We start from the raw sequence: 17,897 nt of genomic DNA on the forward strand, positions 1-17,897 counted from the left end.
TCATACGATTCAGGAGAAGACTCTATATTCAGAAAGTTCTCATCGAGTGAAATGGTACATTTCTCACAATCAGCCTTCTTAACATGATATTTACTTCGAAAACGAAGTCAGATTCTAATGATTTAGAGGTAAGATGTATAGAAGGAGATGCCACAGAACTAGCTGCAAATAGAGGATTGTGGTGGCTTTTTGTAAATTCACAGTGGGTCGCAGACTGAACGCTGAAAAGTATAACAGTCTGTAATGAAGATGTATGTAAAGGAACTCTATGCGGTCAGACTGCAGCATATATCTGGCATATAACAGGACTATGCGGGATTGCTTGACCGATTGATTTCGCTGATGACTGAACCATGCTCATTTTGCATGTTTCTCATATGTCATGTTTATTACTCATACAAGTCTTGTTGACTTCAGTTCGAGGAAAAACCTGTGTATATCCCTTGATAGGCCACAGAGCGCAGCACTCTGCGTGGTATGTATTGACGATCTTTTGCCGTACTAGACTACTCTTTTCATCTTTTGACGCAAATCTTTGCCTTCCTCACTCGTGATTTTTTTTGAACAATGGTGGCTAGACGATGTGAAATCGCTTTCCTTTGCTTTAGGTGGATTTTTACCTTATTTAAACGAGGGTTTACCACCATTCGTGCCATAATTAATGTTTTGATTTAACAGGTATGTGCTTTCTGTTGTCACTTTATTATTATTACGTTTGCATTATTTTTTTACGATCCTTGATGGCCGGTCGATGTGCATCTTCTATTTCGGTTCGTGTAAATGGCGTGTGTGATTGTGAGAGGTTAATATTATGATTACTGCTAATTTGGAAATTTGGTCTCGAACCCATCACCTTTTTTGGTGCACTTGTTCGGGTGCATTTGTTTTGGTTGTACCTGGGCGCGTTCGAAGCAACGACTTTCGTGTCGACAAAGTTTTATTTGAAGTCGTACGAAACTCAAGCTTAATGTGATTTGGTGCACGATCCTGCCTGTTTTGCCCGATTATACAATATACGTATATTCTTATATTGTGCTCCCATAGTGCACGTTATTAGTTGAATATGCGAGATCTGGAACTGTGTTAAGGTGAGTCATGTGGTGTGTATTTGTACCTCGTGTGAATGTTATGAGTGAATGCTGGTGTCTGATGCAAGTAAAAGATGGGCTATCGATTGGTTTATTCATGTTTTATTTCGGTTTCATTTCGATTTCGTTTGGGTACCTCATTTTCTTATGTTGGTACAGAGTTGTTATTTACTTGGCCATGTGTTTGTTTGGGCTCGGCCTAACCGCCGGTCGGCCATGTTGACATTCTTATTTTTCGTATCTCTGCGCATGCCTGTTTTATTTTGCTGGACCAAAGATGGTGTTCTCAGCGCCTTTGGCCGATTCCTTCCTTTCTCCTTGCGTCTTATGTTGATCTCTGTGGTGACGTGGGTTAAAATGTTTTTTTGTAGTAGGCGGTTTTCTATTGTTGTCGTGCGAATGGAGAATGGAAAGATATGCGCTGTGAATAATTTAATCAGAAGTTTAAAAAAAAAGGGAAAAGGATATTGCCTGTACTACCGTGCACACGGCAAATTTAATCGAAATATTAATGGTAATGAGGTCACTACTGTATCAGTGAGCTGATAACGAAATATTTGGTGTGTGTTATGATTATTTATGTTGAGCTCACTCCACGACCTCGGCAGGGACGCTTGTGAAGGTATGTTTATGTCTTGATTTTTCTTTTTCTCTGTTATGCGATTGGCTTCCTTTTTCCATGTTTGAATTCTATTATTAATTTACTAATAAACCTTGTCCTTATGTTTATTCTGCGTTTCATTTATAGTAGTGTTCTATAATCGTCCTCGTTGGTTAATAACGAGGCCAATCTTGAGCTCAGGGCCGTTTTCTGCCTTCCCTAATCGCGGTCCGCACCTCATTCTCCCGTTACGTTTGTTTCATTTTCGTCATATGCTATCCGTAAGGGAGGGGTTTGGCACATAACTGAGATATGTCTCAGATACTGTAAGTTAATATTTGGATTATATCTAAGCCTGATGGTGATGATGCTGAAAGTTTGTTATGCAGTACAATTAGATCACACGAATCTGCCCATTCTACCCCAGCATCTCCGCTTTTGTCTGTAACTGGGTAGCCTCATGTTGTATTATGACTGTTGAAATCACCAACCACAAACTTCACATATTGATGCTGGAAGGCTTCACAAATCTAAATACAGTACCTGGTCGCTTATTAATTGAGCTCTACTGTGAGAGTTTCAATGTGATCACGGGAAAGTATCTGGATGTTGGATAGTACTGAGGTTGTTCAACCACTAAACGCATGCCCTTGATTTTTGGACGGCGAAGATTGTACTATGTAGTTTCCGTCAGTTTCTTGTATGCATATTATTAGTGTGTGGAGAAAACTGCGAGGGTATATATATATTTTGTTTTGTCTTTCAGATTTATAGAATTAAGTCATTAATAGAAATAAAATAATCAAAATGCAAAATATTATTAGGCAAACTTGCGTAAAATAAACGAGTAAACCCATATATACAGACGGCGGCGATGAACAGAAAATGGGAGCTGATAAGAGTGTGTATTCCAGTAACTTCTAGAACGTAGCCAGGTGTATTTTTCTATGTGTAGGGCTGATTTTACCTTGTATTATTTTAGTGGAAGTTTATCACAGATTCAACTATTAATTTTTGTGCTGAGAAGACACGAGGCGAAATTTACGATTCTTGCTTGTGTTAGAAGTGTCACATTTTCATAACAGAAATGTTGCGATATTTTTCCTTAGGACGGGACGTTAAATTTAGCGCATTTCTCAATGAATTTTTTCAGACGTAATGAGGTACATGTTTTCAGTAGGGCAGTGAAATTTAGATGAATTTTATGTACGTTGATTTGCGAGATTTCATGTCCACATACATCGAATCAGTTGTGTATGCAAACTGGAAAGTTTTGGCCAACTTGTAATTTGTAAATATCAATAATTGTTATGATAATTATTTATTTATTTGGCGTATGGATACACCACAAGAAACAATTAATATTTACAATAATTCTCATACTACTGACATTAATAATAACTATAATAGTAATTGAATCCATTATGCTAATAAGTTGAAGACATAGGAGAGTTCGACTTTAATTTATCTCAGCAGTATAATAAAGGTATTTAGCATTAGATGTTGCCTCAAGACATTTTCCGGCAAGCTAGGAAATGATAAAATTCATATTAAATATTTTGGCTTCCCATATGGTCTAGTTATTCTGTCCAGCAATAGGCATGAATGAATTCAGTCCCCGGAAAATCGTCATGCAATTGCATCTAAAACGAATCTAAATCTTATATTAGAAAACCTAATACATGGAAGGATCTACTCGATACTTACACAAACATAACCTGGTAACTCAGTTTGGCAAAATTCCTCAGCTAAATAATTTATAATACTCGGGGAAATCATCCAACCATCTGCATTAAATCATGAAGCAAACAGAGAGAGATTTCTATATTAAGAGTTGGCCATAGAATCACATGGAAAATGTACAACAAAAATCAATACCCCGGAACGCTAAATTAAAATATTATAACACTGTAACTAAGCCTGAAGAATTACACACGTCAAAAACCTTGATCACTGGAGAAAGATCATTATGTAAAATTATCGAAAAACAAGACAGAAGTCCTCACGGAAATCTTTGGCACAGTATGCATAGGAGTGTGGATGAACAGGCCTCCGGAGTTATAACAACATACTGAGAAAATAACAGATACAATTGGAAAAAGGCGATTGAAATTTGATGACTACATTCAAGGAAAAGATGACGAAAGACTCACCAAAAATTATTTAATTATGCCTCCTCAATAAAAGTCAAGAATAACTGGATAATCGAAATCGAAAAAGACCTTCGCGAAATCAGCATACCAGGTGAAATTATATGGGACACGCCTAGCTTTAGAACGTTGGCGAACAAATATAATTTTGCTAAAAACCCAAGATGAGAACACCACTGCATCGACGGAAGAACGGATGAAAAACACAGCGAGGGTTGGAGAGAATCTGGGAAGAGAAGAAAGCACACTCGTCTGCAAAATAAGTACAATCGCGCTCATTAGTCGGGCACAAAATTTTGAAATAATAATAAAGTAAGGGAATGAGTAATAGTTACTATCCGTGTGGTATGCTTTGTTTATTTGGAAGGTCAGTCTGCTATAAATTTGTCAGGAGGTGATAGCACGGGGTTCAGTCTAATGAGGTTTGGGGTCGATGTTGAAGTCAGTGTCATCTGCGTCTGGAGTATTGTATTTCCAAGTGAAATGGGAAACTTCGTAACTGTCCATAACTGTCGGTGGTAGATATGTTCTATTTGTCCATGTAGTTATGAAACCATGTGACTCAGTGAGACATGTTCCTGGTAGATATCCAGGAGGTAACAGTGTGGATAATGCCGAGGTTTCTTTGTAAAAAGGCCCGAGGGAAATTCGTCAGGACGTAATGTTTTGAAATAGGATAAGGTCCATGGTTTGAACATTGAATAGGATCCTACATACAGAGGGACACGTTGTTCACCTAATACCTCCAGTAATACCAGTAAAATGCATATCATATTCCATAGATCCCATTAGACTTGAGTTCATTCGTGAAGGCAATAATGTCAGCTGATAAATTGTCTGATAATACAAGGATTTCGACGTAGATTTGTGCTGTAGTAAAAGGCTGTCCGTGGCGATATGTGTTTGCTCACTTGTAAGCCAGTGGAGAGCGGCAGGGATAAATCTGTTTGACGAGATAACAGGTGTTCTCATTTATATGAGGCGGACCCTGTTCGGAAATAGAAGGGCATGTTACATTATTAGTGATGTTAAAATAAATGGGGAGTTATTTGTATTTCAATTCTATTGCGTAGGAAAATGATTGAGTGGTTTCTCAGAAACAGTTTCGAACATTTGACTTTGTAAACACAGTCAAAGTTCATATTCCCACTGAGCATTTAAATAATTATTTTTGTGTCAGAAGGACGTGCTTAGATATTTAGTATTTCCACTTCTTGATGACATAATATGGAAAAGTGATGTGTGAGGAATTTTGGAATAATATGAGCAAAGAAAAACACATATCTATTATTTTCGATGTAAATGTGGATTTTATTTTGGACTTGGAGGATTTTGGTTGGAGCATGGTAGTAATCATCAATCCAAAATTCTGTCATGTACATGAATGAGAATTTAAGACTCTGCAATCAAGTATTTTGCATTAACAATGACAAATTTCAATAATAAAAAGCTTTTTAAAAATGTAAGCTCAAGAATAATGGTTAATTGAATTAGTTATGGTTCACCAAATAGATCTTGACAATGGAAACACGCTTGGGTGTTATTGGCACAATGTGTTTCAGTATGGAACTATCCTGAAACTTTTATTCAGGTGTAGAATAGAACAATTCATGGACATGTTTGATGTCGTGCACATTCAGGCGCTTGCATTGAAATGCTTGACGTGGCTTCCCACCATGATTGCAAGCGGCAATGATTTTGCAGAATATGTGTAACAATAATAAACATACAATAAACATAGAATGGTGGTTTCATGTATAGCTTTGATTCAAAATAGTACTAACGTAGAGTCTAAGATATCTTAGCTAAACATCTAAACATGCTTGCTTTATCCTCTTTTCTTTCTAACGTTTCTGGTTGCTAGGATACGCTTTTCCCTCCGACCTCACCCTGGATCACATGGAGTTATTTTAACAGAAAAATCTTCCATGTTATTAACCACTTTGTTCATCAGGCACGTTCTATTAAATTCAGTGAAGGATCACTTTGGTCATCAGCCACGTTTAAATAACTTAAATTCAATGAGGCTTAACTTTGGTCATCAGGCACGTTTCCTTAAGGTTAAACATTAATTTTGCCGGGCGAGTTGGCCGTGCGGTTAGAAGCGCGCAGTTGTAAGCTCACATCCGGGAGATAGTGGATTCAAACCTCACTGTCGGCACAGTTGAAGATGGATTTCCGTTGTTTCCAATTTTCAAACCGGCTCTACCTTAATTAAGGCCACGGCCGCTTCCTTCCTATTCCTAGGCCTTTCCTGTCCCATCGTCGCCTCAACACCACTGTGTTGGCGCGACGCAAAGCAAAATAGCAACAACAAACATTAATTTTATTGGATGCCCACGATAGCTGAATGATGTAAATTGGAGGTTACTCAGATTCAACTGAGGGTCCAGGTAACTCATCCTATGCTGATGGTCAGATAGTGGACAGCCTCAATTTAAAAGGTCTGGCGATCACTTCCTGATATTTAGATGATTGTGAAACAGGAAGCATAATGGAGAGTTGTTTAAGGAGATAAGCAGATTGAATATCATGATACTGTTCTCTAGTTAACCACAAAGTGGTTTTCTATAAATAGCCCCTCAAGTTTTCTTTGTGGTGGATATTAATTTCATCATGAAATCGTCCAGCCGCAGGGTTATATTAATGTCACTGACCGCATACCACTGTTTAGGCCATATTTGTAAGCACACCCGCCATCATATTTCATTGTTTTTGATTGAATAAACAATCAGATTATGTAAGCATTTCATTTAAGTAAGTGGGTCTTTCTTGATACCCGATTGTAATATCTGGAAGTGACGAAGAGCCATTAACATCACCTGATTCACAAGAGTTGACAATTCATGCTGAAGACCTAGAACAGGCAAATATAAGTTTGACATGACGAAAAGTGTTCAGTATTCACTATGTCCCTTCAACACATGCAACGCTGAGATGTAAGAGATTTTTAGTGACTTATTTCAGGTTCCATTAGAGAAAAGCAAGTGGCCAATTCTCTGTTACGAGTTAAAAAAATGGAGAAACTTATGCACGAGTATACTGCAACTCTCACATAAGAGTCCTTACTTACACCCGCCTCCTCCACAACTACGCGAACTTCATGAATAGCTACGGTCACTGAAGTTGAACTTTCAATTTGCATTCAGAACAGGTTGACAGACAAAATATTATTGTTCAAGAGTCGACGGAACAGGTACTGTTTTGAGCTACAGGTCTACTCATAATTAAAAGAACACACTAGTGACATGTAGGAAGGGGAACAAAGGAGTGCTCAGTTTTCAGCAACAATTTCTTCAATTGCATACCCCATTTTGACTTGATTTGGCACTTATTTATTCCCTTGAAATATTTATTCAATCGTTTGAATACGTTTTACTGCGCTTCTAGTCTTTTACTACATGTCTTTGCCATATGATTCTTCCGTGTTCATACGGATTATTTCTTATTCTCGCATCTGGACGGCTCTTCAATGAGTGTTAATGAGCACACTTCTGCTGAAGTCCGAAAACAGAGAAAGCGTCGTCCATGGCTGAGAACAAGCGGGTGTCATATACTTCGTATCTATGATTGATGAGATAACTATTAAAATGTCCTTTGATCATTTCGCACAAGGACCAGGCATTATGTCATCAGAAGATTCCATCTCAGCGAAAAGGGCACAAAGGGACGGTCCGCTCTCCGGCGTACACCATGAGGTGTGCCTAAAAAGTGGCGTTCTGGCTGAAGAACTTATTACTTATCTGCTGCTGTGCGATCGCATGTTCCTGGCTATATCTACAGAATTGGAGAAGGTCGTGTGGAACATCGAACTCTCTTGCAGTAGTTAGTGGGATGTAAATCAAAATAACATTATTATTTAATCTCGTGCGGCTTCATACCGGCGTGAATTGAACCTGGCGCGCCGCCTCGCCCGAGTGTACCAACTCCGTGCGAACGATTTGCCACAAAACACGGAGCAGTGCGGCAACTCTCCAGTGTGGTTCAGCTCCCACCCTTCGAGCGCAATGCCGCGTTCAGTTTTAGCAACCGACCCTCAGCCAGGCGTGGTCAGGGAACGGAATCCATGGACCGCAATGTGCGTTCGAAATGTCCTTGTTCATGTATCCTGCAGTTCACAAGTAGACGCGCAATTTCCTGTGTTTTTCATCGACCCACGAGCCGAGTGATCCACCGTTCAGGGTTGTGTTTTTCATTTTTCGATCGTTCTCTCCACGGTGAGTGCAGAAGAAACAATCATTTTCATGGGTTTCTCGTCACAGAGCTAAGAAGCGTTTCGAGCTTGGGCGTTGCGTTCATTTAAAACCAGCACGCCGGCCGAAGCTGCACATGTGAACGGTTGTTACATGATCCTTTGAATATTCGCATTCGGATGCAAACTCTATGATAGACTTTCTGGCTGAAAAATTTGCCACGGACAGTTCACAGTATGGCCTCTCATCTGTGTGCGTCCATATGTGTTGCGAGGGTACAATTCTCCCGAAGAAACACTGCAATAGTGTGGCTACAAGCCCGTGAGAGTCCGCATGTTACCTGCTAGTTTGCCTTTCTGGATGGAATTGCCACAAACATTGCACGGTTCGGCTTTACAACCGTATGAGACCTCACGTGTAGTGCTATGCGGGACTTACTGCTGAATGACTTGCCACATAAGCTGCAACAGTATGGCTTCTCGAGTGTGTGTGTCCGCAAGTGATATGCTAGGTTGCCTTTCGGTGTGAAGGAATTGCCACAGACATTGCGAGAATACGGCTTTTAGCCTGTATGAGTCCGCACGTGCAATACTAGGTGGGGTTTAATGTTGAAAGACCTGCATAAAAGTAAGACTTCTCCCCTGTGTGAGTACTTAGGTGATGTGCATAGTTGAAGTGCTGACTGAAGGACTTGCCACAGACATTGCACCAGAGTTACTTCTCACTTGTATGAATGGGCATATGATCCGTTACGCCAGCTTTCCGGGTGAAGGATTTGCCACATACATTGCAGAATTGTGGCTTAACGCCCGTGTGTGTCCCCACATGACGTGCTAGGTTGGATTTCATGCTGAATGACTTGCCACAGATTTTACAGTAGTATGGCTTGTCACCTGTGTGAGTCCGCATGTGATATATTAGATGAAATTTCCGTCTGAAGAATTTACCACATATATTGCAACAGTATTGCTTTTCGCCTGTGTGGGATCGAATATGAACTGCCACATTACTTTTGATGCTGAAGGATTTCCCACAGATATTGCAAGAATGTGGCCTAAAGCCTGTATGAGATCGCATGTGGTTGGTTAAGTGCCACGAATTCCTAAACTGTTTATGACATACTGAGCATTCATTTGCTATCGTACTTTTATGTAACTCCATATGCTCCGTCAGCTTCGTTCTCTTTGTAAAGCATTTATGGCAAAATTCGCATGCTAAGAGCGGGTGCATCCTGAGGTGCTCCAACAAGCTGCTTCCACTGCCGAATAGCTTTCCACAGTGTTCGCACTTGAAGGCACGGTCATCTTTGTGTCTCTTCAGATGTCGCAAGAGGCCCAACTTCCCAGGCAGGACTTTACCACACACATTGCACCTAAAACAAGGCGCTCTGGCATCCGGAGGTTGATGATCTTCGTTGCTAACTTGGGGACGCGATCTACAGTGACAAATTAAAACCATGTGACCAATAGTTCAACAGCTAACTCCACTACAACTCTCACACAAAGGAATTGCTACTGAACATTCAACTCACTGATATCCCATTCAGAGGGCTCGTTACTCATGAACATTACATTCCTGAGGGTAAACATCATCTGAGGTCAAATTCAGAGTGTAGTCTTAAATTTCGAATACTCTTACTAGGTACCAGGATGTGGTGCATCATTTCTCTCGAATCACGATATCATGCTCAAGAAACTTATGCCCATTTAGGAATGTATGTGCTCAACCTCATTTAACATCATTTAAAGAATGCATGAAAAGAGGTCCAGCCTAAAAAGAAAAATTCAAGCTCTTTCATGGAGCACACATTTATACATTGAAACCTTATATATCTGTTCTCCTGCATAGTCAAAGTACCATGGCGTCGAGTGAGATGGTATGGTAAAGTTGCTCTTGCTACCCCCTGTTTGAATTGCAAGTTAATTAGCCAAAAGCTCCAATCCGTGTTAACAAAGTTATATATTTAAGTGCCTTTTTCTTCAAAAAGTGATCACCATGTCTGTAAAGTAGCTAAAAAGATATTGGCTCTCGAAGATTGCATGAAAGACTTGCAAGCTCGCCTAGACTCCGCAGTCATTGACGCCAACCCACCGAACGTGCTCCAAGAGCCTGGTGGTGAGTTCCAGGCATTCAAGAAACAGGCCAGGGAAGACATCTCCAAACATAAGGAGGAGTTAAATGCGCTGGAAGATCGGCTCCAGAAACAAGATGAAGTGTTGGACGAGGCCGAACAGTAGTCGCTCGAACTGACTTTTATAGCATGATGTCCCGGAACAGCCGTCCGGGGACGTCTACATTAAAACGCTGGAAAACTGAAAAATAAACTTTCGGTAGAACTTTCAATTCTTGATGTGGATCGCTGCCACAGGCTGGGCCGCCGAAATACGTCTGCTGAGGTGGTCTGAGAGAGAAATCGACCTTTCACTATTATGTTCTTTCAATAGCATGATCCTGATCGTGTGTGACGCGGGAAACGAGCTTTGAAGGGCAGTGGGCTTATGCTAACTGAGTCCCTCACAAGTGTGAGAAAACATATCCTTAATCAGGCAGGGGATTTATGAGGGCTGCAGAAATGCCAGATTCAAGAAGGACGAATTAGTGTATTACGACAAGAAGGAAAAAATCTCAAATATCCACGATGGCACAGTTAAAAATACATTGCAGGGAGAAGGATGAACTCGTGAACTTAAGGAGAAGTAATTATGTGCGTAATAATTAGTTTATATTTGTGTGTAAGTGTGTGCTTGTGAAAATCAGTGGATGTACTCACCAGGTTGCTCGGGTAAGCTTATTTTACATCTTACTTAATTTTTGTTTTCATACTGCTTAATTCCATGATTGTTGACCAGTACAACGGTAATGACACTGACCTGCATTCCTCTCCACAGCCCTCACCCTCCCCTTCTCTTTCGTCCCTACTACCTTCAACAGGACTTGTGTTGCAAAAGCAGCTCAGTATCCACCCGCGGGTCGCCACATTATTGCCAACTAAATGGCCAGTCATTATTAGCCCATGTGGAAGAGGTTCAGGCTATTTTTAAGTGAAAAATATGCACATTACCGGAATCAGTGAAAGCTGGATGCGTACAGACATACCGTCATCAGCAGCTAACCTTGACAGATACTCAATAGTACGCCATGACCGCATTGACAAAATAGGTGGTGGGCTTCTACTTTATTACAAAAATGACCTAAAATGTAAGATAATTTCTACTTCTGACCCACGACTTACACTGCGACCGGAATTTATGTTTGCAGAATTAGACCGCCAAAAAAGACATTAATAGGGATCGTATACAAGTCGCCTAAAATAAGACAGACTGATGATTTTCAAGAGGCATTATCAAATCTTATCTCGGCATTATAATAATGGGCGACGTTAACACTGACCTTTTGAAGCAGACTATTGACGTGAACTATATACTGAATTTATTTCTCGCTACAAACACGACAGTTTTACCCCTCAACGCAACGTTCATTACTCTGACTGCACAAGTCATACCTTAATTCATCATCTTGTGACTAACCAACCTCAACAATTAATTAAGCACGGACAGATCCCTTCTGCTGGCATCTCTTCACATGACCTATTGTAACGTGTGTTATTCTACACGAATACCTAAGTACAAACCACGTTGCATTACAATACGAGACTTACGACATACGGACCGGAATAAACTACCCCACGATGCATATAACTTGCCTTGGGACAGTATACGTAATTTTCACAACATTAAAATAAACAAATTCAAATCACTGGTACTGGTAATATTTGACAAGCACGCACCAAAGAAACAGGTATCACCCGCCATTCTTCTGCGTGGCTAACGGCCGAGATAAGACCTGTTATGTACAGTCGTGATAAACTGTACAGACAATAGACACACGCATAGCAGATAATTTCGAACGATACAAGATTCTGAGAAACAGAACCAAGCAGTTAATTAGGAATTCTAAATATAAGTACTTTCAGGAACTGATGAACAGTAACAGCCCGAGTCAAAAATGGAGTAAATTACGCACATTAGGTATAGGTAAATCCGTACAGCAACATGTACCAAGCATATCGCTAGAGTTTTAAATGGTCATTTTGCACGGACAAGAATATCCTCTACTTCCTCCCCTAAAAAATTCAGTACCCTTGTTACAACAGCAGTCTGTGATGAGCAATTCTCTTTTACAAGTGTCAGCTCGAATGAAGTTAAAGGTCTGCTGATATACTCTATTACATCTAATGCCACAGGTAATGATGACATTCCTATGTCGCTTATTCAGGATATGATATTGTGGGAGCTGTTCTGCCTTTACTAACTCATATATTTAACTACTGCCTGACAAATGGAGTTTTCCCAGATTTTTGGAAAGATGTACTAATTAGACCCATCCCGAAGAGCTCCAAGTTTGATTCTCCTTCTCATTATCGTTCAGCGTCCAACCTACCACCCTTATCCAAGGATCTTGGACGTCTAGTTCATACAGATGTTACTGAATACCTTACCAAGCATTCCCTCCTTATTCCCTTTCAATCCGGCTTTAGGAAAGGACATAGCACTGCGACAGCTTTACTACGTCTGACAAATGATATCAGACGTGAAATGGACCAACGGGGCGTGACTGCACTGACATTAATAGATCTCAGTAGTGCCTTCGACACTGTTAATCCTCAGTTACTGCCGCAGAAACTTCGAGAGCTAAATTCTGATAGTGTATCACTTCGTTTCTTTTCATCTTACCTTGACAAACGCCGGCAACGTGTGACAGTTGGAAATTGGTGTTCAGGATGGCAAAGGCTCGGTGTCTCTCAGGGGTCGGTTCTCGGGCCACTGCTATTTATCATCCTAATTAATGATATATCAAAAAATTCTGTAAATTGCAAGTGTACGCGGATGATGTACAGTTATACTATCATTGAAAACCGAGTGATATTGATACTGCAATTAGTAAAATAAATTCCGAACTTCAACATCTTAGTGACTATGCAAATAAAACAGTTCATTAATGAACCCAAATAAGACTCATGCTATTATTATCAGTGCCAGTAAAAACCTATATTCCCTCAAGAAACAGGACATCTCCACAATAATTTTAAACAATAAAATCATACCCCAAAATACGTCAGTGAATAACCTAGAAATTATTATGACTGAGACCCTGAATTGCACTCAACAGGTGATAAGCACATGTAATGAAGCACATAAATGCTTATATCCCCTTAAAAGGTTCACTAATGTATTCTCTGTTCGACTTGAATTACAAATAATTTGCTCTCTTATACCACCTATATTTGACTACTGTGGCACTGTGTTGACTGAAATAACCTGCGATATGATGCTCATATATCACCTGATTAAAAGGAGCTCTCGTGGCTTCGAGTGCACCAGCGCTGTGAACTTTACATGCTATAACTTCTGCACAAAGTACTTTCTACTAATACACCCGAATATCTGTCTCCATCTTTTTCTTACCTCTCATCCTATCATGAACATAATACAAGATCTGGCTCCTGTCTTGCCATACCTGTAAACCGCACTGCTGTGTACACATGCTCTTTCATAATCTCTGTACCTAGGTCATGGAATTTGCTACCTGCGTACATTAGAGACAATCCTTCGCATCACAAGTTTAAAGTGGCTTGACACGAGCATTTGCTGGGTAGATCCCGCTGACTTGCTGGATGTTGAGTGAATGAAGGAATGAATGAGATGAATGTATTACTATAGTTTCATAAATTAAGTGTTCATTATTTTGTGTATTTTAAAATTAAGGATTCTTTCATTATCATTCTTCTGCTTCTTCTCATATTATTATTGCTACTGCTAGTAATATTATTTGTTTTATTCGTATTCCAAATTATGAGTTATGTAAATGTATACTCATCTAGTGGTTAAGTGTAAGAGAGGGCCTTGAGCCCTATCTTCGCCACCAATAAAGACATTATCTATCTACATAAAAGACGGCGTATGCTTTGGAGTTTTTATCTTGTTCAACCACTCTGTGCTTTGTGGCAAGCAAGTAATAATTTTTGTAAAAGCAGTTGTTGTTGTTGTTGAGGTTTTTGAGAGGATCACAGTGTTGTAGATATTAATAATCTTGAGAACATTGATTGCCGACAGTCAGCAAGATCAGCTGAACCATGGCTAATCAATTTTGAATGATATTTGGTGTCATGCAGCCATACATATTGTATTTGTACATTGTTGTCATGTAAGTGAAGTATTCTATTATGCCAGAGCGTGGTTATTTTTAACTACATAGATACAGTACTTTTGCATCCATCTCTTGGCACAGGCCAGAGTAAAGTGTAGCTTCCACCGAAGTCCCAGTCTCATCCATGGCTGTGACAATATGGAAGTTGCTGGGGTATGGGTAGTGCTGAGTAATGACATTCAGAGCACGACTAGTGCATCTGAGTGTTATGAAAGGTGCTACTCATAGGGTCAATCGTGCTGTAATAGTACTTTCTGACCCAGTGAGGAAAGCAATGGCGAACGACCTCACTTTTCATCTTGCCTAGTACGCCTCATTTTGGTACTGCCATTGGTTTTTGGGGTTTTCTTATAACCGCATAACCTTTGGTGGTGCTATTTGAGGATCCAACCAGCCTCTGGGCTGATGACCTAACAGACAGCTTTGATGTGCAATCAAAAAGAGCCGACCTACATAGAGGGCGGTAAGTTTATACAAAGAAGTTCATACTTACTACCATGTATTACATCAGTCTAGGTGCTAATTCCTGTCTTTATCACAGCCGGTATCCAACATGGAAACCACTAATCCTGATGAAATCCTGAAAAAGAAGGATTATAACAAGCATATTATGGCTCTTTTCCTAACACTGACGCTTTCTCTTCTCCACCAGATACTGCTGTCATAGACATAATGAAGGTGACAAAGGATATAGCTTTGGTAGTAGTGCTTTATTACGATGTTCTGATATCCTGTATTTGAACCTAAATGCAAGCTATCATGCCCATGGATATTCTAATAGTGTTCCTTTAACACTTCAGTTAGAAGGAACATGATAATCAAGGCTTGAGAGAAATTCAAGATGACAGGGCCTTGAATTTCACCGGAGGACATATTATTGCTATGTAAAAGAAGAAATGAGATTCCTTTTATTTCAAAAGATCACAGACAAAGTGATTATTTTAGTGGAATCATGATATCGTTGAATAGCATCCATGTCTATGGCTGTCTCCCCACTGCAGGGTGGTTCTACATATTCTACGAAAGAAGAGCAAGAAATACAAATGTCTAGGTTAAAGGTGAGATCAGGCACATGGGAAAAGTTCAGGCTAAAATACATTTTAACGTGAAGCGGCACTTCCCAATTCATGCTGTATGCACTGAATTCACATGACCCAGTCGAATGCACGAATTCCTTACAAGCAAAGTAGTGGGAGGCTCGACCACGTGTTGTTACTGCAATTTTAGGAAAACATAAGTGAACAAATACAAGGGGGAAATTGATTCCAGATACGGCAGGCTAGACCTCGTGATCATCATACAAGATATTGATGTAGACACCACTAGAAAACAGGGGGCAGAAAATACGACACTGGATTGTATGTCATACGTTTCATGGCCTATCACGCCAAGCAAAAAAAAGGAGCAAAAATTGTGTGGCCATTCTTCTTTACATGATTATGTGATTTTTGTCACAAGTGATTTATCAGGTTCACAATTAGTTTTACAGTAAAAGGGTATTTTGTTTTGGCCTGATAGATATTCTCCACGAACAATCTACATTGCTGTAACACATGGCGCATCCCAGGTGACGGATATGGCTTCCCCACTTGCCTGCCGGCAGACTTGAGCTAAATATAATAGCTCTCGCGGACCAAATACGCACAAAGTCCTCAATGGAAACTTTGGCGGATATTGAAACGTTCGGTACGAAGCAGTTGAAAGAAGAGCATAGCGTCTCTTCTCTAGAGGAGTGGCTACAAGAGGCGTCAGTTCCCCATGTCCGGAGTGGCGTAACTACCTGCTGCCATGAGCTCTAAAATGCTTCAAGACAAGACGGCCGTAAAATAATACCGTCACATGATTACAGAAATATGTCTCATGGAATCGGAATCAAGGTTAGGGCGTCCTCTGGAAGGGACGCGCGTTGGCAGGGCCCAGTCAGCATGAATATTATGAAAGGTTTACCGCTGCATGGGCTGTGACGGCTAAGCAAGCAATTACCCCCATTCTGTATTGCATCACTGAACTATGTCTGGATGAAGTAGCAAATTAGCCACAGCAATTGAGAACAGGCATACAGGCATCTGTGAGGCAAAGGAAAATTTGGAGTGGAGAAATGTCAAGCAAAATGGGGTGCAGTTACTGAATGATGTACAACGGAAGCCAAAGAACAACTAATGGGGTTGGCATTGTCATATAAGCAAAATTTGACGGCTTAATCTTCGAGGTACGAAAGTATGAAAATCGCTTGATGTAACTCGTCTACATTGGGGAGAGAAGGAAATTCTATCTTTTCAGTGGAACGCTCCAAAACTGGCCAGGGCGCGGAAACCAAAGATGCCTTCTGGGCACAGCCTGACAAGAAGACCGCTGACTATCTTATCGTTGCTGGTAATATGAATGGATGTGTCGGACGGAGGAAAGAAGAACGCACAGTCCATGCCGGACATAGATATGGACAGAAGAACGACGATGGCAAACAAATTCCCGATTATGCAGAAACTGACCATCGCGAACACACGGTTCAAAAAGCGCAATATTCATCTAGTCACGTACTACAGTGGCTCCCATCCAACTCACAATAACTAAATCCTTGTGAGAGGAAGGAATCTCAAATATGCTCTAGAGACAACAATTGTTCCTTACGAAAGCATTGCGATGCAACATCGACCAGTCATCTGTAAGCTGCGGATAACGTCAGCAAGAGCCCAATAATGTGCAGGAAGTGGACCAAATGGGATCAAATGATGGCGTTTGGAGAAGGAGACCAGCGTAGTTGCCAAACTTACAGTGCCACAAATCACCATATTTGAAATGAGCCGGACTAAACTTAAAGACGCCGCATGCCCTATCCTTCGAACAACCAAGTCAGGACGACGACATCAAAGGATAAACTATGACACGTGGCTTCGCACTGATGATGCTAAGTATGCAGTACGGTTGAAGAAACAGCTGTACCACGAACTCCTTGCTCGTTGGAATGCCTATAAAGCAGCCAATAGTAATGCGAAGATATTTTCTGTAACAAAAGCAAACTCATGAAATTTGACACGCGCGAAAAATTGCGGAATATTTAACGGCTAGTCAAATCGAGGCATCGCTAAACGGAAGAAGTCCAACGTTTTTACGGCATCAATGAGGAAACAGATGATTTGCTATTCGACTGGCGGTAAGTGCGAATACACTGACGGAACTACTTTGAAAATTTTCAATCTTGGAATTTCCATATCTACCCATCTCAATCACCTCCGCTGTAGAAGGTCCAATGTAGGAAATTCACGTCACCGAAGCCCAGGCTATGCTAAAGGAAATGAAACGAGGGAAAGACATCTGTCCTGATTTCCTTCCGGCAGAGTTTGTTTCTCACAATAGGGGAATGCAGCAGTGTGGCTAAAATAAGCTTTTCTGCCAAATCATCAAAGGAGGTCAAAATCCAAAAGACTGGCGACTGAGTGTCCATTCAAAAATAAGGAAAGTCCAGCCTATTTTTCTAATTACCGCCCGAGCATAATTCTGAGCCACGCAATGAAATATTTTTAACAAATCTTCAACAAATGGATTAGCGATTTAGCCAAACATACAACAAGCCAAGCTTGATTTGTGTAAAATTTCGGCGTAACAGGATCAACCCACGCTGCAGGGCTTGAGAGACACTTTCTGGACCCTGGAAAGGCCT

At 40.5% G+C, this 17,897-nt stretch overlaps 1 protein-coding gene and 1 non-coding gene across 2 annotated transcripts in view; both read right to left on the reverse strand.

Annotated features, from left to right (window-relative positions):
* Window positions 1-7,869: 7,869 nt before the first annotated feature.
* Window positions 7,870-8,024, reverse strand: LOC137503392 (5.8S ribosomal RNA). The gene has a single exon (XR_011019118.1). It is a non-coding gene; the product is annotated as a 5.8S ribosomal RNA (ribosomal RNA).
* A 1,315-nt stretch (window positions 8,025-9,339) lies between these two features.
* Window positions 9,340-17,897, reverse strand: part of LOC137503073 (uncharacterized) — a 49,707-nt gene continuing 41,149 nt past the window's right edge. The window contains exons 5-6 of the mRNA XM_068230506.1: window positions 14,733-14,819; window positions 9,340-9,467 (exon numbers count right to left, since the gene is read on the reverse strand). Coding sequence (XP_068086607.1) covers window positions 14,759-14,819 — 61 coding nt within the window. The 3' untranslated portion in view covers window positions 9,340-9,467; window positions 14,733-14,758. The remainder of the gene's footprint in view (window positions 9,468-14,732; window positions 14,820-17,897) is intronic.

This window comes from Anabrus simplex, chromosome X, assembly GCF_040414725.1.
Source record: "Anabrus simplex isolate iqAnaSimp1 chromosome X, ASM4041472v1, whole genome shotgun sequence".
NCBI lineage: Eukaryota > Metazoa > Arthropoda > Insecta > Orthoptera > Tettigoniidae > Anabrus > Anabrus simplex.